The sequence below is a fragment of the Triticum aestivum genome, chromosome 7A, assembly GCF_018294505.1.
Source record: "Triticum aestivum cultivar Chinese Spring chromosome 7A, IWGSC CS RefSeq v2.1, whole genome shotgun sequence".
Taxonomy (NCBI): domain Eukaryota; kingdom Viridiplantae; phylum Streptophyta; class Magnoliopsida; order Poales; family Poaceae; genus Triticum; species Triticum aestivum.
Genome location: NC_057812.1, coordinates 28,830,326 through 28,855,415, shown reverse-complemented (window position 1 = coordinate 28,855,415; position 25,090 = coordinate 28,830,326). Strand labels below are relative to the sequence as shown.

The following is a 25,090-nucleotide window of genomic DNA, read 5'->3' as shown; positions in this document are numbered from 1 at the left end:
AAGGTATGTGCTTTGTGAAAGACCTATGAGGCATCTTGATCTATCTCTATAGATCTTGATGCCTAATATATAAGCAGCTTCTCCAAGGTCCTTCATTGAAAAACTCTTATTCAAGTAGGCCTTAATGCTGTCCAAAAGTTCTATATCATTTCCCATCAAAAGTATGTCATCTACATATAGTATGAGAAATGCTACAGAGCTCCCACTCACTTTCTTGTAAACGCAGGCTTCTCCATAAGTCTGCGTAAACCCAAACGATTTGATCATCTCATCAAAGTGAATTTTCCAACTCCGAGATGCTTGCACCAGCCCATAAATCGAGTGTTGGAGCTTGCACACCTTGTCAGCATTCTTAGGATCGACAAAACCTTCCGGCTGCATCATATACAATTCTTCCTTAAGGAAACCATTAAGGAATGCCGTTTTGATGTCCATTTGCCATATCTCATAATTGTAGAATGCGGCAATTGCTAACATGATTCGAACGGACTTCAGCTTCGCTATCGGTGAGAAAGTCTCATCATAGTCAACCCCTTGAACTTGTCGATAACCCTTAGCAACAAGCCGAGCTTTATAGATGGTCACATTACCATTCGCGTCCGTCTTCTTCTTAAAGATACATTTATTTTCTATGGCTCGCCGTTCAACGGGCAAGTCAGTCAAAGTCCATACTTCGTTTTCATACATGGATCCTATCTCGGATTTCATGGCTTCTAGCCATTTGTCGGAATCCGAGCCCGCCATCGCTTCTTCATAGTTCGAAGGTTCACCGTGCCGTACCACTCTGATGCGGAACGTGTCCTTGTGGACCTTCGAATTTCAGCAGGAGCTTGATCAGAAGTATCTTGATCATCATCATTAACTTCCTCTCTAGTCGGTGCAGGCACCTCAGGAACATTTTCTTGAGTTGTGCCCTTTTCCGGTTCAAGAGGTAATACTTCATCAAGTTCTACTTTCCTCCCACTTACTTCTTTCGAGAGAAACTCTTTCTCTAGAAAGGATCCATTCTTGGCAACAAAGATCATGCCTTCGGATCTGAGGTAGAAGGTATACCCAATAGTTTCTTTAGGGTATCCTATGAAGACGCATTTTTCCGACTTGGGTTCGAGCTTTTCAGGTTGAAGTTTCTTGACATAAGCATCGCATCCCCAAACTTTTAGAAATGACAACTTAGGTTTCTTCCCAAACCATAATTCATACGGTGTCGTCTCAACGGATTTCGACGGAGCCCTATTTAAAGTGAATGCGGCAGTCTCTAAAGCATAACCCCAAAAAGATAGCGGTAAATCGGTAAGAGACATCATAGATCGCACCATATCTAATAGAGTGCGATTATGACGTTAGGACACACCATTATGTTGAGGTGTTCCAGGCGGCGTGAGTTGTGAAATTATTCCACATTTTCTTAAGTGTGTGCCAAATTCGTGACTCAAGTATTCTCCTCCATGATCTGATCGCAAAAACTTGATTTTCTTGTCACGTTGATTCTCAACCTCACTCTGAAATTCCTTGAACTTTTCAAAGGTCTCAGACTTGTGTTTCATCAAGTAGACATACCCATATCTACTCAAGTCATCAGTGAGGGTGAGAACATAACGATAGCCACCGCGAGCCTCAACACTCATTGGACCGCACACATCTGTATGTATGATTTCCAATAAGTTGGTTGCTCGCTCCATTGTTCCTAAGAGCGGAGTCTTGGTCATTTTACCCATAAGGCATGGTTCGCACGTGGCAAATGATTCATAATCAAGAGACTCTAAAAGTCCAACTGCATGGAGCTTCTTCATGCGTTTGGCACCTATGTGACCAAGGCGGCAGTGCCACAAGTATGTGGGACTATCATTATCAACTTTACATCTTTTGGCATTCACACTATGAATATGTGTAGCATTACGCTCGAGATTCATTAAGAATAAACCATTCACCATAGGAGCATGACCATAAAACATATCTCTCATATAAATAGAACAACTATTATTCTCGGATTTAAATGAGTAGCCATCTCGAATTAAACGAGATCCCGATACAATATTCATGCTCAAAGCTGGCACTAAATAACAATTATTAAGGTTTAAAATAATCCCGAAGGTAAATGTAGAGGTAGCATGCCGACGGCGATCACATTGACCTTGGAACCATTCCCGACGCGCAACGTCACCTCGTCCTTTGCCAATCTCCGCTTATTCCGCAGCCCCTGCTTTGAGTTACAAATGTGAGCAATTGCACCGGTATCAAATACCCAGGAGCTACTACGGATACTGGTAAGGTACACATCAATTACATGTATATCACATATACCTTCTGTTTTGCCGGCCTTCTTGTCCGCTAAGTATTTGGGGCAGTTCCGCTTCCAGTGACCACTTCCCTTGCAATAAAAGCACTCAGTCTCGGGCTTGGATCCATTCTTTGGCTTCTTCCCGGCAGCTTGCTTGCCGGGCGCGGCAACTCCCTTGCCGTCCTTCTTGAAGTTCTTTTTACCCTTGCCCTTCTTGAACTTAGTGGTTCTATTGACCATCAACACTTGATGTTCCTTCTTGACTTCTACCTCTGCTGATTTCAGCATTGCAAATACCTCAGGAATGGTCTTCTCCATCCCCTGCATATTGAAGTTCATTACAAAGCTCTTGTAGCTTGGTGGAAGCGACTGGAGGATTCTGTCAATGACCGCATCATCCGGGAGATTAACTCCCAGCTGAGTCAAGCGGTTATGTAACCCAGACATAGTGAGTATGTGCTCGCTGACAGAACTATTTTCCTCCATCTTACAGCTGAAGAATTTGTCGGAGACCTCATATCTCTCAATCCTGGCATGAGCTTGAAAAATCTTTTTTAGCTCTTCGAACATCTCATATGCTCCATGTCTCTCAAAACGCTTTTGGAGCCCCGGCTCTAAGTTGTAAAGCATGCCGCACTGAACGAGGGAGTAGTCATCGGTACGTGCCTGCCAAGCGTTCATAACGTCTTGTTCTGCAGGGAGAACAGGTGCGTCACCCAGCGGTGCTTGTAGGACATAACCTTTCTTGGCAGCTATGAGGATGATCCTCAGGTTCCGGACCCAGTCCGTGTAGTTGCTGCCATCGTCTTTCAGCTTGGTTTTCTCTAGGAACGCGTTGAAGTTGAGGACTACATTGGCCATCTACAAGACATATTGTAAATATTTTAGACTAAGTTCATGATAATTAAGTTCATCTAATCAAATTATTCAATGAACTCCCACTTAGATAGACATCCCTCCAGTCATCTAAGTATAACATGATCCGAGTTGACTAGGACGTGTCCGATCATCACGTGAGACGGTTTAGTCAACATCGGTGAACATCTTCATGCTGATCGTATCTTCTATATGACTCATGCTCGACCTTTCGGTCTTCTGTGTTCCGAGGCCATGTCTATACATGCTAGGCTCGTCAAGTCAACCTAAGTGTTTGCATGTGTAAATCTGTCTTACACCCGTTGTATGTGAACGTCTGAATCAAACACCCGATCATCACGTGGTGATTTGAAACAACGAACTGTCGCAACGGTGCACAGTTAGGGAAACACTTTCTTGAAATTATTATGAGGGATAATCTTATTTACTACCGTCGTTCTAAGTAAACAAGATGCAAAACATGATAAACATCACATGCAATCAAATAATAATAGTGACATGATATGGCCATTATCACATAGCTCCTTTGATCTCCATCTTGGGGCTCCATGATCATCTTGTCACCGGCTTGACACCATGATCTTCATCATCATGATCTCCATCATCGTGTCTCCATGAAGTTGCTCGCCAACTATTACTTCTACTACTATGGCTAACACGTTTAGCAATAAATTAAAGTAATTTACATGGCGTTTCTCAATGACACGCAGGTCATACAAAAGAATAAAGACAACTCCTATGGCTCCTGCCGGTTGTCATACTCATCGACATGCAAGTCGTGATTCCTATAGCATGAACATCTCATACATCATATATATATCATTCATCATTCATCACAACTTTGGCCATATCATATCACAAAGCACATGCTGCAAAAACAAGTTAGACGTCCTCTAATTGTTGTTGCAAGTTTTACGTGGCTGAATTAGGGTTCTAGCAAGAACGTTTTCTTACCTACGTGAAAGCCACAACGTGATTTGTCAACTTCTATTTACCCTTCATAAGGACCCTTTTCATCAAATCCGCTCCAACTAAAGTAGGAGAGACAGACACCCGCCAGCCACCTTATGCAACTAGTGCATGTTAGTCGGTGGAACCGGTCTCACGTAAGCGTACGTGTAAGGTTGGTCCGGGCCGCTTCATCCCACAATACCGCTGAAACAAGATAAGACTAGTAGCAGCAAGAAAGTTGACAACATCTATGCCCACAACAAATTGTGTTCTACTCGCGCAAGAAGAACTACGCATAGACCTAGCTCATGATGCCACTGTTGGGGAACGTTGCAGAAAACAAAAAATTTCCTACGGTTTCACCAAGATCCATCTATGAGTTCATCTAGCAACGAGTGATTGGATGCATATACATACCTTTGTAGATCGCGAGCGGAAGCGTTCAAAGAACGGGGATGAGGTAGTCGTACACGACGTGATCCAAATCACCGAAGATCCTAGCGCCGAACGGACGGCACCTCCGCGTTCAACACACGTACGGTCAGCGTAACGTCTCCTTCTACTTGATCCAGAAAGGGGAAAGGAGAGGTTGAGGAAGATGGCTCCAGCAGCAGCACGACGGCGTGGTGGTGGTGGAGCTGCAGTACTCCGACAGGGCTTCGCCGAGCTCTATGGAGGAGGAGAAGGTGTTGGAGAGGGGGAGGGAGGCGCCAAGGCTAAGGTATGAAGTCCTCCATCTCCTCCACTATATATAGGAGGGCCAAAGGGGGGGCACCGGCCCTAGGAGATCCAATCTCCTAGGGGGGCGGCGGCCAAGGGAGGATTCCCTCCCCCCCAAGGCACCTAGGGGGTGCCTTCCCCTTGTGGGACTCTTTCCCCTTTGAACCCTAGGCGCATGGGCCTCTTAGGGCTGGTGCCCTTGGCCCATGTAGGCCAAGGCGCACCCCCTACAGCCCATGTGGCCCCCCGGGGCAGGTGGCCCCACCCGGTGGACGCCCGGGACCCTTCCGGTGGTCCCGGTACAATACCGATAACCCCGAAACTTGTCCCGATGGCCGAAACAACACTTCCTATATATAATTCTTTACCTCCGGACCATTCCGGAACTCCTCGTGACGTCCGGGATCTCATCCGGGACTTCGAACAACATTCGGGTTACTGCATATACATATCCCTACAACCCTAGCGTCACCGAACCTTAAGTGTGTAGACCCTACGGGTTCGGGAGACATGTAGACATGACCAAGACGACTCTTCGGTCAATAACCAACAGCGGGATCTGGATACCCATGTTGGCTCCCACATACTCCACGATGCTCTCATCGGATGAACCACGATGTCGAGGATTCAAGCAACCCCGTATACAATTCCCTTTGTCAATTGGTATGTTACTTGCCCGAGATTCGATCGTCGGTATCCCAATACCTCGTTCAATCTCGTTACCGGCAACTCACTTTACTCGTACCGTAATGCATGATCCCGTGACCAGACACTTGGTCACTTTGAGCTCATAATGATGATGCATTACCGAGTGGGCCCAGTGATACCTCTCCGTCATACGGAGTGACAAATCCCAGTCTTGATCGGTGTCAGCCCAACAGACACTTTCGGAGATACCCGTAGTATACCTTTATAGTCACCCAGTTACGTTGTGACGTTTGGTACACCCAAAGCACTCCTACGGTATCCGGGAGTTACACGATCTCATGGTCTAAGGAAAGGATACTTGACATTGGAAAAATTCTAGCAAACGAACTATATGATCTTGTGCTATGTTTAGGATTGGGTCTTGTCCATCACATCATTCTCCTAATGATGTGATCTCGTTATCAATGACATCCAATGTCCATAGTCAGGAAACCATGACTATCTGTTGATCAACGAGCTAGTCAACTAGAGGCTTACTAGGGACATGTTGGTGTCTATTATTCACACATGTATTACGATTTCCGGATAACACAATTATAGCATGAATAAAGACAATTATCATGAACAAGGAAATATAATAATAATGCTTTTATTATTGCCTCTAGGGCATATTTCCAATATAAACCTCTCCCTAGAGCAAAACATGATCAACACCAGAACTGTATGGGTGTTCGATTCATCACAATGTAACTAGATTATTGACTCTAGTGCAAGTGAGAGACTATTGGAAATATGCCCTAGAGGCAATAATAAAATGGTTATTATTATATTTCCATGTTCATGATAATTGTCTATTGTTCATGCTATAATTGTGTTATCCGGAAATCGTAATACATGTGTGAATACATAGACCACAACACGTCCCTAGTGAGCCTCTAGTTGACTAGCTCGTTGATCAAAATATAGTCATGGTTTCCTGACTATGGACATTAGATGTCATTGATAACGGGATCACATCATTAGGAGAATGATGTGATGGACAAGACCCAATCCTAAGCATAGCTCAAAGATCGTGTAGTTCTTTTTCTATAGCTTTTCCAAATGTCAAGTATCATTTCCTTAGACCATGAGATTGTGCAACTCCCGGATACCGTAGGAGTGCTTTGGGTGTGCCAAACGTCACAACGTAACTGGGTGACTATAAAGGTGCACTACGGGTATCTCCGAAAGTGTCTTTTGGGTTGGCACGAATCGAGACTGGGATTTGTCACTCCGTATGACGGAGAGGTATCTCTGGGCCCACTCGGTAATGCATCATCATAATGAGCTCAATGTGACCAAGTAGTTGATCACGGGATCATGCATTACGGTACGAGTAAAGTGACTTGCCGGCAACGAGATTGAACGAGGTATTAGGATACCGACGATCGAGTCTCGGGCAAGTAACGTACCGATTGACAAAGGGAATTGTATACGGGATTGATTGAATCCTCGACATCGTGGTTCATCCGATGAGATCACCGAGGAGCATGTGGGAGCCAACATGGGTATCCAGATCCCGCTGTTGGTTATTGACCGGAGAGTCGTCTCGGTCATGTCTGCATGTCTCCCGAACCCGTAGGGTCTACACACTTAAGGTTCGGTGACGCTAGGGTTGTTGAGATATAGTATACGGTAACCCGAAAGTTGTTCAGAGTCCCGAATGAGATCCCGGACGTCACGATGAGTCCTGGAATGGTCCAGAGGTGAAGAGTTATATATAGGAAGTCAAGTTTCGGCCATCGGGAAAGTTTCGGGGGGGGGGGGTAATCGGTATTGTACCAGGACCACCGGAAGGGTCCCGGGGGTCCACCGGGTGGGGCCACCTATCCCAGAGGGCCCCATGGGCTGAAGTGCGAGGGGAACCAGCCCCTAGTGGGCTGGTGCGCCCCCCTTGGGCCTCCCCCTGCGCCTAGGGTTGGAAACCCTAGGGGTGGGGGCACTCTCCACCCCCCTTGGCCGCCCCCCCCCCCCTTGGAGATTGCATCTCCTAGGGCCGGCGCCCCTCCCCCCTAGGCGTCCTATATATTGTGGGGGGAGGGAGGGCAGCCGCACCCTAGCCCCTGGCGCCTCCCTCTCCCTCCCGTCACACCTCTCCCTCTCAATAAGCTTGGCGAAGCCCTGCCGAGATCGCCGTTGCTTCCACCACCACGCTGTCGTGCTGCTGGATTTCCATCAACCTCTCCTTCCCCCTTGCTGGATCAAGTTGGAGGAGACGTCTTCCCAACCGTACGTGTGTTGAACGCGGAGGTGTCGTCCGTTCGGCGCTAGGTCATGGGTGATTTGGATCACGATGAGTACGACTCCATCAACCCCGTTCTCTTGAACGCTTCCGCTCGCGATCTACAAGGGTATGTAGATGCACTCCCCTCTCCCTTGTTGCTAGATGACTCCATAGATTGATGTTGGTGATGCGTAGAAAATTTTAAAATTCTGCTACGTTCTCCAACACCGAGCTGCCCGCGGGCCTCGTGTCATGCATCCTCCCGTTGCTGCCCCCGTCCTCTTCTCGTTCCGATCTGGATCGGGATCCGTCGCCGCCGAAGAAGAAGCTGGCCTGCTCTGCCAAGGGATGTAGCGTGCTCAAGGCTGGTCCGGCGATGCCTCCAAGCGAGCCAGCTGCGCCCACGTTCGCGTCGCTCCCCGCGGCTGCTTCGACTCCGCAGTCCACCTCCCCGGCTTCCGCAGCCGTTGTGCTGGCCTCGGCTGCCTTGGCCTCCCGCAGGCCGACCCGGTCATTGGAGGTCGTGCTCGCCACCTGCCAAGTTCACGTTTATTTCTTGTGAAATGGGACTCGAACTTCAGACCCCAAAGCAAATGCCCACGTGCGTTAAATAGTAGACCGAGTTCAATCTGTTGATTACTAAAGGAAACAACTCTATTTGACATTTCTTTTAGTACGAACAATAAACATATAGTAGTATTATATGCCCATTTCAAATTATTTGAACAAACAAAACTGAAATTTGAAAAGGCATTCACGAAAACCATGAATTGAAATAAATAAATTTTTGAAAAGGTTTGCACCATTTGAATTTTTTCACAAAAATGGAAAATGTTCGTGAATTTGAAAAAAGTTCATCAAATCTGAAAAAAAAAGTTTATTGACTTTGAAAAAGTTCATCGAATTTGAAAAAAAATCATCAAATCTGAATAAAGTTCATCGATTTATAAAGTCACCAATTTGAAAAAAGTTCATCGGTTTTGAAAAAAATTCATCAATTTTGAGAAAAGTTAATAGATTTTTAAAAAAAGTTCATCGGTTTTTTAAAAGGTTCACGAATTTGAAGAAAAATTCACGCCCCTAGATCAACCCATGCCCCTCAACTTCGCGCGGCATCTGAGCTCTCATTGCCGAAGTCTGCACCAGTGTCATCATGGATAACTTGTTTGTCTACGCGTAGAAAGAGGGAGGGGAAGAGGTTGTTGTGTGCTGGAGGTGGGCCGCACTGGAGCCACACATCATCTGCCATTTTTGTTTTTTTTTTCTTCTTTTTTCCGGGGAGATCCGTCCATGTGATTTTTTTCTCGGGAGATCCACCATGGCTGCGGCATGGAATTTTCTATTGTTGTTAGTTAAAAGAAATGTATCTTGTAAATATTATAATAGCATAATTTTGTTTCTTAATACTTATCCCACTACCTTATAATTATTCTCGCAAGTTGGTGGCAATATATATTTGATAATCTGCATGTATCAAAAAACGGAGGGCTCCTATTCAGTGTTGTAAGCGCCGGTTCGCGCTACTGGTGCTCGCACGCAACTCGTAGCTGGCCTGCATAGCAACCTGCTGAAAAAACAAAATAGGAAGGAAAAAGTTCACGATTATTTCATGTGAAATGGGACTCGAACTTCGGACCCCGAAGAAAATGCCCACGTGCGTTAAACAGTAGAGCGAGTTCAGTCTATTTATTATTAAAGGAAACAACTCTATTTGACCTTTCTTTCAATACGAACAATAAACATATAGTAGTATTATATGCCCATTTTAAATTATTTGACAAACAAAACTGAAATTTGCAAAAGCATTCACAAAAACAATGAATTGAAATAAATAAATCAATTTTTGAAAAGGTTTGTACCAATTGAAAAAAGTTTGCAAAAATGGAAAATGTTCCTGAATTTGGAAAATGTTCCTGAATTTGAAAAAAGTTCATGAAATTTGAAAAAAGTTTATTGAATTTAAAAAGTTCATCAAATCTGAAGAAAGTTCATTGATTTAAAAAGTCACCATTTTGAAAAAAAGTTCATCGGTTTTGAAAAAAAATTCATCAATTTTGAGAAAAGTTAATTGATTTTGAAGAAAAGTCCATCAGTTTAAAAAAAAGGTTCACGATATTGAAGAAAAAATCCACACATTTAGCAAAAAAGGGGAAAAATGAACAGAACTGTTGCAAGAGAAAAGAAATGAAAAGTAAAACGAAATGGTTCCAGGAAAAAAGAAAAAAAATGAACGAACAAGGAAGAAACAAATAAAAAGTTGTAAGTAAACATAGGGGTGAGATGGCTGGGTTGGTTAGCGTAGCTTTCAGATAACTAGGAATTCACGTTTCGAATTACTACCCGCGCACAACAATACATGGGAATAAGTCATTCACCCTCACCCATTGTTGGATGATCATAAAAAGTGGCGAGAAATTCAAGGAGCAATATGCCTCCCTCAAGAAGAATGGATGGCCGCAAGCCGTCGAGGACCATGGTGATGGAGAGAAGCAACGGTCGGGAGGAAAGACCAACTCCAAGAAAGATGAAAAGCGTGATGTGGCGTCAATTGCCTTGCAAGAAACTTCGCAAGGCATGATGACCCAAAAGGAAACAAAGGAAGAAGACCTACATGGAGATACAAAGTAAGAAGTTCGAGATGGAGGTGAAAATGCACGCGAAGAAGGTAGAGATGGAGTCGGAGATGCAAGCAAAGAAGCTCGAGATGGAGGTGAAAATGCACGTGAAGAAGGTAAAGATGGAAGCGGATGTGCAAATGAAGAAGCTCGAGATGGAGATGAAAATGAACGTGAAGAAGCTCCAGATGGAGGCGAAAATGCACGTGAAGAAGGTAGAGATGGAGACGGCGTGCAAATGAAGAAGCTCGAGATGGAGGCGGAAATGCACGTGAAGAAGGTAGAGATGGAGGCGGACGTACAAATGAAGAAGTTTCAAGATGGAGGCGAAAATGCACGCGAAGAAGCTAGAGATGGTGGCGGACGTGCAAGCAGGGAAGCTGAAGATCGAGGCTATCAAAGTCAAGACAAGCAAAAGAAGTGGTGCGCGCTTGCATGATGAAGCAGGTGAAGATCATGCCGGTGGATTTGAGCATGGTGTCTCCGAGAAAGAGGCTTGATTCGAGAAGATGCAGAGGAAGATGCTCAAGCTTGATGATGGATGTATGGATGAGAGCGTCACTTCTTTGTATGCCGGTATGACCGCGGCAGAGATGTATGACGTGGTTGAACTACCCCTTTGCATGTGCTGGTAATTGTGCCGGCCATTGGCAAACGTGCCAGCATGAACTACAAGCCGTTTTTTAGCGGTTGGCATGGTTGTCGGCATGAACTATGGGTGTCGGCATGAACTATGTGATGGACAAGACCCAATCCTAAACATAGCACAAGATCATATAGTTCGTTTGCTAGAATTTTTCCAATGTCAAGTATCATTTCCTTAGACCATGAGATTGTGCAACTCCCGGATACCGTAGGAGTGCTTTGGGTGTGCCAAACGTCACAACGTAACTGGGTGACTATAAAGGTGCACTACGGGTATCTCCGAAAGTGTCTTTTGGGTTGGCACGAATCGAGACTGGGATTTGTCACTCCGTATGACGGAGAGGTATCTCTGGGCCCACTCGGTAATGCATCATCATAATGAGCTCAATGTGACCAAGTAGTTGATCACGGGATCATGCATTACGGTACGAGTAAAGTGACTTGCCGGCAACGAGATTGAACGAGGTATTAGGATACCGACGATCGAGTCTCGGGCAAGTAACGTACCGATTGACAAAGGGAATTGTATACGGGATTGATTGAATCCTCGACATCGTGGTTCATCCGATGAGATCACCGAGGAGCATGTGGGAGCCAACATGGGTATCCAGATCCCGCTGTTGGTTATTGACCGGAGAGTCGTCTCGGTCATGTCTGCATGTCTCCCGAACCCGTAGGGTCTACACACTTAAGGTTCGGTGACGCTAGGGTTGTTGAGATATAGTATACGGTAACCCGAAAGTTGTTCAGAGTCCCGAATGAGATCCCGGACGTCACGATGAGTCCTGGAATGGTCCAGAGGTGAAGAGTTATATATAGGAAGTCAAGTTTCGGCCATCGGGAAAGTTTCGGGGGGGGGGGGGGGTAATCGGTATTGTACAAGGACCACCGGAAGGGTCCCGGGGGTCCACCGGGTGGGGCCACCTATCCCAGAGGGCCCCATGGGCTGAAGTGCGAGGGGAACCAGCCCCTAGTGGGCTGGTGCGCCCCCTTGGGCCTCCCCCTGCGCCTAGGGTTGGAAACCCTAGGGGTGGGGGCACTCTCCACCCCCCTTGGCCGCCCCCCCCCCCCCCTTGGAGATTGCATCTCCTAGGGCCGGCGCCCCTCCCCCCTAGGCGTCCTATATATTGTGGGGGGAGGGAGGGCAGCCGCACCCTAGCCCCTGGCGCCTCCCTCTCCCTCCCGTCACACCTCTCCCTCTCAATAAGCTTGGCGAAGCCCTGCCGAGATCGCCGTTGCTTCCACCACCACGCTGTCGTGCTGCTGGATTTCCATCAACCTCTCCTTCCCCCTTGCTGGATCAAGTTGGAGGAGACGTCTTCCCAACCGTACGTGTGTTGAACGCGGAGGTGTCGTCCGTTCGGCGCTAGGTCATGGGTGATTTGGATCACGATGAGTACGACTCCATCAACCCCGTTCTCTTGAACGCTTCCGCTCGCGATCTACAAGGGTATGTAGATGCACTCCCCTCTCCCTTGTTGCTAGATGACTCCATAGATTGATCTTGGTGATGCGTAGAAAATTTTAAAATTCTGCTACGTTCTCCAACACCGAGCTGCCCGCGGGCCTCGTGTCATGCATCCTCCCGTTGCTGCCCCCGTCCTCTTCTCGTTCCGATCTGGATCGGGATCCGTCGCCGCCGAAGAAGAAGCTGGCCTGCTCTGCCAAGGGATGTAGCGTGCTCAAGGCTGGTCCGGCGATGCCTCCAAGCGAGCCAGCTGCGCCCACGTTCGCGTCGCTCCCCGCGGCTGCTTCGACTCCGCAGTCCACCTCCCCGGCTTCCGCAGCCGTTGTGCTGGCCTCGGCTGCCTTGGCCTCCCGCAGGCCGACCCGGTCATTGGAGGTCGTGCTCGCCACCTGCCAAGTTCACGTTTATTTCTTGTGAAATGGGACTCGAACTTCAGACCCCAAAGCAAATGCCCACGTGCGTTAAATAGTAGACCGAGTTCAATCTGTTGATTACTAAAGGAAACAACTCTATTTGACATTTCTTTTAGTACGAACAATAAACATATAGTAGTATTATATGCCCATTTCAAATTATTTGAACAAACAAAACTGAAATTTGAAAAGGCATTCACGAAAACCATGAATTGAAATAAATAAATTTTTGAAAAGGTTTGCACCATTTGAATTTTTTCACAAAAATGGAAAATGTTCGTGAATTTGAAAAAAGTTCATCAAATCTGAAAAAAAAAGTTTATTGACTTTGAAAAAGTTCATCGAATTTGAAAAAAAATCATCAAATCTGAATAAAGTTCATCGATTTATAAAGTCACCAATTTGAAAAAAGTTCATCGGTTTTGAAAAAAATTCATCAATTTTGAGAAAAGTTAATAGATTTTTAAAAAAAGTTCATCGGTTTTTTAAAAGGTTCACGAATTTGAAGAAAAATTCACGCCCCTAGATCAACCCATGCCCCTCAACTTCGCGCGGCATCTGAGCTCTCATTGCCGAAGTCTGCACCAGTGTCATCATGGATAACTTGTTTGTCTACGCGTAGAAAGAGGGAGGGGAAGAGGTTGTTGTGTGCTGGAGGTGGGCCGCACTGGAGCCACACATCATCTGCCATTTTTGTTTTTTTTTTCTTCTTTTTTCCGGGGAGATCCGTCCATGTGATTTTTTTCTCGGGAGATCCACCATGGCTGCGGCATGGAATTTTCTATTGTTGTTAGTTAAAAGAAATGTATCTTGTAAATATTATAATAGCATAATTTTGTTTCTTAATACTTATCCCACTACCTTATAATTATTCTCGCAAGTTGGTGGCAATATATATTTGATAATCTGCATGTATCAAAAAACGGAGGGCTCCTATTCAGTGTTGTAAGCGCCGGTTCGCGCTACTGGTGCTCGCACGCAACTCGTAGCTGGCCTGCATAGCAACCTGCTGAAAAAACAAAATAGGAAGGAAAAAGTTCACGATTATTTCATGTGAAATGGGACTCGAACTTCGGACCCCGAAGAAAATGCCCACGTGCGTTAAACAGTAGAGCGAGTTCAGTCTATTTATTATTAAAGGAAACAACTCTATTTGACCTTTCTTTCAATACGAACAATAAACATATAGTAGTATTATATGCCCATTTTAAATTATTTGACAAACAAAACTGAAATTTGCAAAAGCATTCACAAAAACAATGAATTGAAATAAATAAATCAATTTTTGAAAAGGTTTGTACCAATTGAAAAAAGTTTGCAAAAATGGAAAATGTTCCTGAATTTGGAAAATGTTCCTGAATTTGAAAAAAGTTCATGAAATTTGAAAAAAGTTTATTGAATTTAAAAAGTTCATCAAATCTGAAGAAAGTTCATTGATTTAAAAAGTCACCATTTTGAAAAAAAGTTCATCGGTTTTGAAAAAAAATTCATCAATTTTGAGAAAAGTTAATTGATTTTGAAGAAAAGTCCATCAGTTTAAAAAAAAGGTTCACGATATTGAAGAAAAAATCCACACATTTAGCAAAAAAGGGGAAAAATGAACAGAACTGTTGCAAGAGAAAAGAAATGAAAAGTAAAACGAAATGGTTCCAGGAAAAAAGAAAAAAAATGAACGAACAAGGAAGAAACAAATAAAAAGTTGTAAGTAAACATAGGGGTGAGATGGCTGGGTTGGTTAGCGTAGCTTTCAGATAACTAGGAATTCACGTTTCGAATTACTACCCGCGCACAACAATACATGGGAATAAGTCATTCACCCTCACCCATTGTTGGATGATCATAAAAAGTGGCGAGAAATTCAAGGAGCAATATGCCTCCCTCAAGAAGAATGGATGGCCGCAAGCCGTCGAGGACCATGGTGATGGAGAGAAGCAACGGTCGGGAGGAAAGACCAACTCCAAGAAAGATGAAAAGCGTGATGTGGCGTCAATTGCCTTGCAAGAAACTTCGCAAGGCATGATGACCCAAAAGGAAACAAAGGAAGAAGACCTACATGGAGATACAAAGTAAGAAGTTCGAGATGGAGGTGAAAATGCACGCGAAGAAGGTAGAGATGGAGTCGGAGATGCAAGCAAAGAAGCTCGAGATGGAGGTGAAAATGCACGTGAAGAAGGTAAAGATGGAAGCGGATGTGCAAATGAAGAAGCTCGAGATGGAGATGAAAATGAACGTGAAGAAGCTCCAGATGGAGGCGAAAATGCACGTGAAGAAGGTAGAGATGGAGACGGCGTGCAAATGAAGAAGCTCGAGATGGAGGCGGAAATGCACGTGAAGAAGGTAGAGATGGAGGCGGACGTACAAATGAAGAAGTTTCAAGATGGAGGCGAAAATGCACGCGAAGAAGCTAGAGATGGTGGCGGACGTGCAAGCAGGGAAGCTGAAGATCGAGGCTATCAAAGTCAAGACAAGCAAAAGAAGTGGTGCGCGCTTGCATGATGAAGCAGGTGAAGATCATGCCGGTGGATTTGAGCATGGTGTCTCCGAGAAAGAGGCTTGATTCGAGAAGATGCAGAGGAAGATGCTCAAGCTTGATGATGGATGTATGGATGAGAGCGTCACTTCTTTGTATGCCGGTATGACCGCGGCAGAGATGTATGACGTGGTTGAACTACCCCTTTGCATGTGCTGGTAATTGTGCCGGCCATTGGCAAACGTGCCAGCATGAACTACAAGCCGTTTTTTAGCGGTTGGCATGGTTGTCGGCATGAACTATGGGTGTTGGCATGGCCGCTGGCCTTTTTCCAGTTCAATTTGCTTTGTATGCAGACAATAATGGCGTCGATCGGTAGGACGTAACGGACGGGTACAGATGGACAAAGAGTGCTCGACCAACCTAAACAAACAAAAGACGGAAAAACTACGCATCTGTTTATGTCGGCGCGTGGGAGTCGCTCTAACTGCTGACTTCAACGCAACACAGAGTCGCCACGTTAAACCGGGCGGGCGGGCGGGCGGGCGGCACATGGCATCCCGCCTCGGCACCTCGTGGCAGCCCAGCAGCCCCGCCACGTATCAAAGAGCACGCAAAAGGAAAAGCGCAAGGTTAAGCTGACGTGCGCTGCGCCGCGCCGCGGATCGTCGTTATCGCCGCCCGGCGTGGGCGCGCAGTCAGTTGACAGGCCGAAGCACCGTCCGTCCCACGCAGGCACGCAGCTGCTCTGCGGGACAGAGTACTAGTACTAGGATAATAACGGCGGGCCGTGGACGCGTTCGGGCGGGCGGCGCCAGGGCACGAGCCGCCGCCCATCCGTCCCTGCCGCACGTGCTTTCCTCGAGATCCGGAGCTCTACCAGTACACCATAGTCTGACCCACTGACACAGTACGATGCCGGCCGGCCAAGACCAGCAGAAAATCCCGTCTCTGTCGCCGTCTCCACGTGGCCTCTCCCCCTTCCGGTCTCCTTGCTTCCGATGCAAAGTGTGCAATTCCGAACTCTTCTAGTTGTAGCCTTGTAGGCCGGATGAGATCGCGACGTACCGACGACTGCTTTGCACCCCGCGCGAAGCTAGCCCGCCACGCCAACGCAGCCGGCCTCCCTCCGCCACCGTGTCCCGCCACGCGCCGCCCATTCGGACCCGCCACGCGCCCCGGCCGAATCCTATATACACACGTCGCTCTCCTCGCTCCCTCCCGATCATACAAACCTCGATCACAAGCCAACACCATTGATTCGCTAGCTACAGTATCTGCAGATAAGCAAACGATCGATCCGTGCAAGATGGACAACTCCGGCGTGATCTTCTATGGCGGCGCATACGCGACGGTGATGTCGGCGCCGCCGAAGCGGCCGGCGGGGCGGACCAAGTTCCGGGAGACGCGCCACCCGGTGTACCGCGGCGTGCGCCGGCGCGGCGCCGCGGGGCGGTGGGTGTGCGAGGTGCGCCAGCCCAACAACAAGTCCCGCATCTGGCTCGGCACCTTCGCCAGCCCCGAGGCCGCCGCCCGCGCCCACGACGTCGCCGCGCTCGCGCTCCGGGGGCGCGCCGCCTGCCTCAACTTCGCCGACTCCGCCGCGCTGCTCGCCGTCGACCCGGCCACGCTCCGCACGCCCCAGGACATCCGCGCCGCCGCAATCACGCTCGCCCGGGCCGCCTGCCCGCACGACGCGACGAGGTCCTCTGTGTCCGCGGCGTCTGCGCCGGCGCCCGCGATGGTGATCACGCAGGAGGCCGCGGCTACGCCGTACGACAGCTACGCCATGTACGGCGGCTTGGCGGACCTGGAACAGCATTCCCACTGCTACTACGACGGGATGAGCGGCAGCGGCGACTGGCAGAGCATCTCACACATGAACGTCGCCGACGAAGACGGTGGCTACGGCGCAGGAGACGTCGCGCTCTGGAGCTACTGATCGAGTGGGATTGATCTGGCAGTTTGTTGAGCACGATTCGTTTGCTCCTGAGTCCTCCGAAATCCACGATCGATAGGGGAGTGTCGTATGGACGCACACCATATTCGCATGAGCTAGTTTCAAGCACGCGTACTCTGGTTTTCCATGTTCTTGAAAATTGGCGCTAAAACTACACACGTGAGCTAGTTTTGGTAGGGGTATAGTGCTAGGAAATATATGCAGCCAGTTTGCTGAGCGGTTACAGACAATTTATACCTCACTCGAGATTTTTTTTCCCTTCCATGTAAATAGCTCTGTCAAAAGTAATATACTCTACCTTGTAAATACTGCAGATCCTTAATTTGATCTTTTTTCTCTTTAAAATGATGAGAGCAATTATAAAGATTCACCAAAGCAAAGCACCTCAAACATAATAAAAACTACATCGAGATCCATGAACAATCAAACCACTGCCGCCGCCAAAACAAGTTGTCGACATATCGTTGTCGCCGCTCCACCGTGTCGATGAAAGCCGAACAGTCTTCGTACACGTTTCTCTAAGGACCGAGCTGCACTTGTAGCCGTTGAATCCTTTATTTGATATGAAGAATCTGACACGAAATCTCGTCGTTGCGGGTGCCTTGACCTTGCTGCCCAAGAAGCTGGCAGAACATGCCCAAGCTTCATCTAATCCATCCAGATGGACGAACTTGAGAGGGATTGAAACCGAAAAAATTTAATCGAAGAAGCAGCGTCATCTGTCCAAGCGTTCCTCCTGGGAGGACTAAAATCCTACCTATTTACTAGAAAGAATCAAGGTATCAGGATTCCCCTCCGCGTCACCAACTACCAGAGTGGCGGGTAGAGAGGTGGTGAATCCATAGGGCCGCGAGCTGAGATCGAGAGGAGGAGGGCTTTCCGCTTGTCACATTTCACCATAGTTATTTCCGCTACACTTCGGGACGCCTCCCATCAGCCTCAACCGTCCACTCAGCGCTATAGGACCGCAATCACCACTTGACCTGGACGACCATGAGCACACCCTTGTGTGCTCTTCTCTGCTTGGGGTAAGATCCAACTCACCGAGGGAAGGGGGTGTCCAGCTCTCCTCTCCCCTCACTTCCACAGGTGATAGGCGCGGAAGTCTTCCCTCCTTCTGGCCACGGCGAGCAGTGTGGTGGATCATGTAGCTTGACCATGTGCAGCGGCAGCGCGAGCGGTTCGGTTGGGTCCAGTCCAACGAGGAAAAGAAACATAATAAAAACTCAGCCGCCTATATGGCATGCTTGGTCAGTGTAGAATTGAAAAAAAACATGAAACTCAATTTGGCAATTTATGGCGCAATTAAGGTTAAATTGAGTAAACATGCCATACAGAGTGTAGCACAACTGTATGGCTACATAGACAGCCCCCATGGATTGAGTAATTTGTGCCCCTTGATTGTAGCTCTATAATCCTGGAATAAAACACTATTACCCTTGCGAAAATAATCGAGTACACATGTGAAAAATCTTGTGAGTAGGATAAATTCTGTTACGTGAAACTAGGGGCAAAAAGAGGGCGGGGCGTCGACCCGTTGGCTGGGCAGCTGTGGTTGCTGCCAGCCCATCCGAGTTCAAGTCCCGTCTTGAATGCGCGGTGCTCGCGGAGTTTCTTTTATAAAAAAATGCCAACAAAGGTCAGCCTTGGGTTGGTCTCATTTTTTATTTTATTTTTTGGCTTACGAAGGTGCCGAGCGAGATGCGGGACTTCTTGTTGGGCTCGCCCACCTTGCGCCTCGCAGAAACCAGCGGCAAAAACGGACTCCACTCTATAAAACACACGTGGCTATCTTACAATTTTCCACTTTATTTGGCAAGTGACCTCACTCTAAACTATGGACACGTGTCCCCTGGGAAGCGAAAAGCATAGCTCCCTGGACATGTTTTCATCGCCGTCCGGAAAGCGTACTGTACTGTGACTTGACTTGTCTCTTTCCGTTCCGTTCCGTTCTCTCTCTCCGAATAAACAACGCGAGCGAGCGAGGGAGTGCCCGAGACGTCTCGGCATGCGACGTGCCCAAGATTCATTCACCGACCGAATCTACCCTGCCCTGCGTGCGAGGACTACATACGTCACGTGACAGTTCGTGCTCCGCTGGGCCGCCCGCGCAAACTTAACGCGTCTTCGTGCTGCCCGATCATGGCCGGTGCGAATAACTAATCGACGCTTGCCCGACAACTGTTATTCCTAATCGCCTGAAGAATTAGGCTCCGTGGAGTAGCAGTACGTCGCACGTGCACCGCCCGTTGAACGAAGCAAGTCCAGCTGACACTCATCACCGGCTGGCACTCCGCCTCCCCACTCCACTCCAGAGCTTGGATGCGATGCAACGGCGCGTCATGCTTGCGATGTCCGAGTGCAGACTACCCACTGTAACATAAATCTCGCATCATTCCATCCAAAGCCCTACTCCAACACATGGTAATAACTAATAAAGCAGAGCTGGTCTCTTATTACTCTACTCCAACACATGTTACAAAATTCCCAACCAACCAAAAAATACCAAGAAATTTCAAGAAAAAAATAAGGAGGGAAACAAACAGGCTGATGCAATTCGCATTCCCGTTCCCTCTCTGCTTTACGGCCACATAAATAATAACACTACTACTAGTACTACTTGAGAACTCTGCTTCTTCTTCTTTATCCTACGCTGATGTTGTACAGCAGCCCCATCGGAGCAAGCCAATCGGGCTCGAGACTAGCTCAATCGAGCGGCTCGATCAGTAGCTCCAGAGCGGGACCTCGCCGGCGCCGTACCCACCGCTGCCGTTGCAGTCGTCGTCGGCTCCGTCCATGTGCGAGCCGCTCTGCCAGTCGCCGCCGGCGGCGCTCATCCCGTCGTAGTAGTAGGAATCCTGGTCCAAGTCCCCAATGCCGCCGTACCCGTACTGCATCGGGTAGTCGTCGTAGTGCACCGCCGCGGACTCGTGCATCATCGTCATCATCGGGGGCGCCGGCGCGGACGCCACGGCGGCCACGGCCGACGACGAGGCCGGCGCGGCGGGGCAGGCAGTCTCGGCGAGCGCGATGGCCGCCGCGCGGATGTCGTCGGGGGTGCGGAGCGTGGCGGGGTCGACGGCGAGCAGGGCCGCCGAGTCGGCGAAGTTGAGGCACGCGGCGCGGCCGCGCAGGGCCAGCGCGGCAACGTCGTGGGCGCGGGCCGCGGCCTCGGGGGAGGCGAAGGTGCCGAGCCAGATGCGGGACTTCTTGTTGGGCTCGCGCACCTCGCAGACCCACCGCCCGGCCGCGCCGCGCCGGCGCACGCCCCGGTACACCGGGTGCCGCGTCTCCCGGAACTTGGTGCGCCCCGCCGGCCGCTTCGGCGGCGCCGACGTCACCGTCGCGTACCCGCCCTGGCCATTGTCGTCCCCGCCGCCGCGGTAGCTGTACTGGTCCATGGCCTTGCACGAGGTGGTATATAGCTGGTGTCGATGTGTTTGTAACAATGGTGGTGAGTGAGGTGATGCTGGGTGGTTGTTTGTGTGGGTGAGCCTTGAGATGGGAGTGAGGAGATGGGGATGCATATATAGGATTCGGCGGCGGGAGGGGGGGGGTGGGGGGAGAAATCAAGGTGGGTTTGAATTGGGGGGTAGGGGCGGCGCGTGGCGGGAGATGGGGGAGTGAGGTGTGAGCTGGAAGTGTGTTGAGGGCGCGGGGAGCAGAGGCCGCGAGACGGGTGGATGGATGGACGGATGGGGAAAGCGTGTTGGCGTCACCGGAGTTTCCTTCGGCCGGGAGGGATGCATCGCGCTCGGGGAAGGCAAGCAGACCATCTGGATATCTATTTCTGGAAGGGAAGGAGGCGGGAAGGGGGGGGGGGGGGGGGGGGGGGGGGGGGGGGGGGGGGGGGGGGGGGGGGGGGGGGGGGGAGGGCCACGTGGAGATGGCGACAGGGGATGCCTTTTCCGGTCCTGTGGGCGGCTGCAAATCGGTGCCGCCGCCCGTACCTTGCCACAGTGGTGCGCCATGCTCCTGCTTTTATATGCCCCCTATGTTCTGAATTATTTATCTTATTATTAAATTTTTATAGATACAGATGTATCTAGACACGTTAAAAATACGGTAATATGAAATTAGTTTGTTTAAAAAACCAGTCGTAATTGTTATAGATGCGAAGAGACTTGGATCTACTAATACAAAGAAGATTCATCATAGCAGTAAATAAAGCATCCAAAATGTCATAAAAGTTACATTGAGGTCTCTAGACCACTCAACAACCACTGTCTATGTCACATCGTTGTCATCGCTCCCATGCAGGAGACATCCTACCTTGTCGACGGCAACCAAAAAGTCTTTGAGCATGTGCCTCTAGGGATCATCATCGCGCAGCCACAGTCATCACTGTTGAACCCTTGAACTGATCTGAAGAACCTGTCAGCAAATCTCGCCGTCGCGGGAAGAAACGCAAACCTCACCGTCTTGAGGAGCCAAAAGACATCAGCCACTAGAGCCCGGTCTACACCGCCACGGCGAACGAGCACGACGAAGATCGAATCCCGAAAGAACGACTCGAAGATATCATCTAATTTATGGTCAAAGTTTAGTGTTGACATGCAGGCGCACCTTATTCTTTGGAATGGAGTAAACTTTCTCTTGCAGTAATTTATCTATAATTTTACTTTGGGTAGCCTTTAAAATTGCATACATACATCTAGAAAATAAATTTATATCTCTCTGTTCCTAAATATAAGTCTTTTTAGAGATTTCAATAAAGACTACATACGGATGCATATGTACATATTTAGAGTGTAGATTCACTCATTTTGTTTTCATACGTAAGCCTGTATTGGACGTGAATTTTTGAGACATGCAGCCAAGCGCTGCCGTAATCCCGAGTGTCCATGTGTGCGTCGTGATTGCTATTTATTATAGGCCCAGTTGAAATACATGACACGTTAATTACCAACGTTTGCGAATACGTCACGGTATATGCACTGCCAACGGACAGGCGACATTTATAATCGAGTTAAATACACTGAAGGTGCCTCAACTTGTCATGAGCGGTCAGTTTAGTGTCTAAAGTTGCAAAATACACGAAATTGGTGCTTTAACTTGTCCGGACGTGCAAATACGATGCCTCCATCCGTATCAGGACGTGCGTCCAGCCAGCGTGGGATGCCATCGTGGCAGTGGCCCACCTGCGAGTGGCTCAGAGTTGGGAAGGCGCTGGGTGGCCCTAGCGTGAGGATTTTTTTTTACAAAACCCCCACATATTTTATTTAATCACATTGAAAAAAGATGTGTGATGCATGATCAAACATGAGCCCTCGTGATCACCGAATGCATTACAAGCAGACACTCTCCACCTTACCATACTCTGCTCAGTTCATATTTAAGATATCGAACTCTGTATATTTCATTGGTATGCAAAACGTAACTTTGGAGCATGGGCATATTGTGCCCTTTTTTATGAAGTTCAAAGAAATGGACTTTTACAGCTAAAGGATTTCTAAATTTTCTGTACATGCACACATAGAAGTGTAACATTTCTGTGTTTTTTAATCAAAATCTAAGCTTTTATGTGCGAGATAAAAAAGCCAAATAATTTTGAACAAAATTTGAAAGTCACTTAGAGCACATACATAGGTTTTTGTGTGAAAACAATCAACTCTTTTTACACTTTTAAGTGCCAGTTTTAGAAGCGTGCTTAATGGCCACCGTGCTCCAAAAATCCACTTTGGTTGCTATGTAACTCTTCATGTGATCCTTTTTATATATGACGCTTCTATTGACCCGCACAAGTTTTATTTTATTTTTTTCAAGTTCTTTATTTTTATTTTTCATATTATTTTTACCTTTCAGAAAAAAAGAAATGTAATAAAAAATTACAATTCCATAAAATTATAGTAAGTTAGTACATTTGAAAAATGTTCAACATGTTTTTGGAAAAATGTTCCACATGTATTAAAAATTATAACATGTTTTTGAAAAATGTTCTGCTTGCATTTAAAAATTGGCAATGTGTATTTAAAGACAGTTCAACATGTATTAAAAAATTATTCTATTACATTTTGAATAATTGTATTAAAAAACTCAACACAATACTATTTAATGCATGTTGAATAGTTTACAGAATAGAAAGATATCAATTTGTTAGTAATTAGGTATTTTAAAAATACAATAAAGATAAACAATAATAGTGTGTACGTGTGGTCCAGAATGAACATACATATCTTTACATGATAATTTCTAATATAGTTGAACTATTTCAATCCCCATAAATTTTTGGAAAAAATTCATGTCTACCTCTTTAAAGTGCGCAATAATGATATAGAATTTAAAATAAAGAATAATTGCATATTTTTTTATATGGGAAAATTTGCATGCCATGAAACTAAACAGGAACTAAAAAAAACCTTGTAGATAACACATTAGGAAAATTGCAGAGATACGTGGAAAGCATCTACATAGCTTTCTAACTAAAAGGTGAACGCATGGCATGTTTTGGCCGAGTGGACAGATCGAGTCTTAGTTGATCGAAGTGTCAGGTTCCAAACCGCTGCATGATGGTTTATTTTCCATGTTATTTCTCACTAGCATACACTATTTGAGGTCTTTTTTATGTGATTAAATAAAATACGATGAAAAAATCCTCATGCACATAGTACTCAGCACTTTCCTCGCTCTCAATCACTAACAGGTGGGTCACCGCCATGCTGGCACGCCACGTGGGCTAGACGTACCTACGGATACAAAAGGAGGCGCCGTATTTGCATGGTCGGACAAGTTCGAGCACCAGTTTCATGTATTTCGCAACTTTAGGTACTAAACTGACCGCGCAAGACAAGTTGAGGCACCTCCCATGTATTTAACTCTTTATAATCGTATGAATACACTTTGTCTGTTAGCGACCCACGCGCACGCCCCGTTTGATGGCATAACTGCTTGTAGCTTGCACTGTAGATCTCCTCCAAGCTGTCTCCTGTGGAAAAAGAAAAACAGAAGCAGGGGAGGAGATGGGTTCTGCACAGACAGAGATCAGGTTAGCCCATCCTAGCCATTATCTGATTATGGGGGCAAGCAACGGATCTGTGTGCTCGGGAGGGATCACACATGCGTTGACAATGTTGATTCATCTAGGTTGTCATTTGCTATCCATACAATATGGACTCGCTCATACGTACTATTTTTTCCTGTTTGACAATGTGTGGACAGAGAACACTAGCTGCATATGTTCACCAGCTTCTTGACCGTCAGCATGTGACCCATGTCCAGGTCTTGAATGCCATCAATTTGGATGTATGGGGCTGCGTTCGCTTGATGGTGCATTTGAATTCAGCCAGGCATTTATCGTGCATGTGAAATATGTATTAATGTTCCCTCCTGAGTGTGGCCGACATGTATGGACAGGAGACCTAAAGAGTTGCTCCGGGACATTGATGAACACATGAACGACACTAGGACATGAACATATAATAATGGTGTTGGTGTTGGAGGAGCTGATGGAGATAAAAATACTAATGCTACGGCGTAGAGGATTGAGAGAGAGAGAAAAGAAAGGACGAGGGGTATGAACTGTAGTATTGCTACGACTCTACATCCACATTTTTTTTTGAAAAGAAGCCCTGTATCTTCATGTATGAGTTCTAGTTAGCTATGCACATGAACAGAATGGATGAACTAGAGAACAAGGATGAGCAGAATGCACGCATGAACTGGAGGTGGTGGATGAGTGAGAGAGAAGCTGCTGGATGGGGATAAAATGCAGAAGGTGGTGCAGGCTGCCGATTAACTCCTCTCACTAGTAGAAAAAAGGGTCAAATGTGAAGCACATTAGTGC

The 25,090-nt window shown here is 47.2% G+C and overlaps 2 protein-coding genes across 2 annotated transcripts; one reads left to right on the top strand and one right to left on the bottom strand.

The window, feature by feature from the left end:
* The first annotated feature begins 16,573 nt into the window (after positions 1-16,573).
* Positions 16,574-17,652, top strand: LOC123151152 (dehydration-responsive element-binding protein 1C). Its single transcript, XM_044570908.1, has one exon. The coding sequence runs from the start codon at positions 16,657-16,659 to the stop codon at positions 17,287-17,289; it is 633 nt and encodes a 210-aa protein (XP_044426843.1). The 5' UTR covers positions 16,574-16,656; the 3' UTR covers positions 17,290-17,652.
* A 2,083-nt stretch (positions 17,653-19,735) lies between these two features.
* LOC100037612 (dehydration-responsive element-binding protein 1C) lies at positions 19,736-20,822 on the bottom strand. Its single transcript, XM_044570269.1, has one exon. It carries the CDS (start codon positions 20,706-20,708, stop codon positions 20,031-20,033), a length of 678 nt encoding a protein of 225 aa, XP_044426204.1. The 5' UTR covers positions 20,709-20,822; the 3' UTR covers positions 19,736-20,030.
* Positions 20,823-25,090: the final 4,268 nt, after the last annotated feature.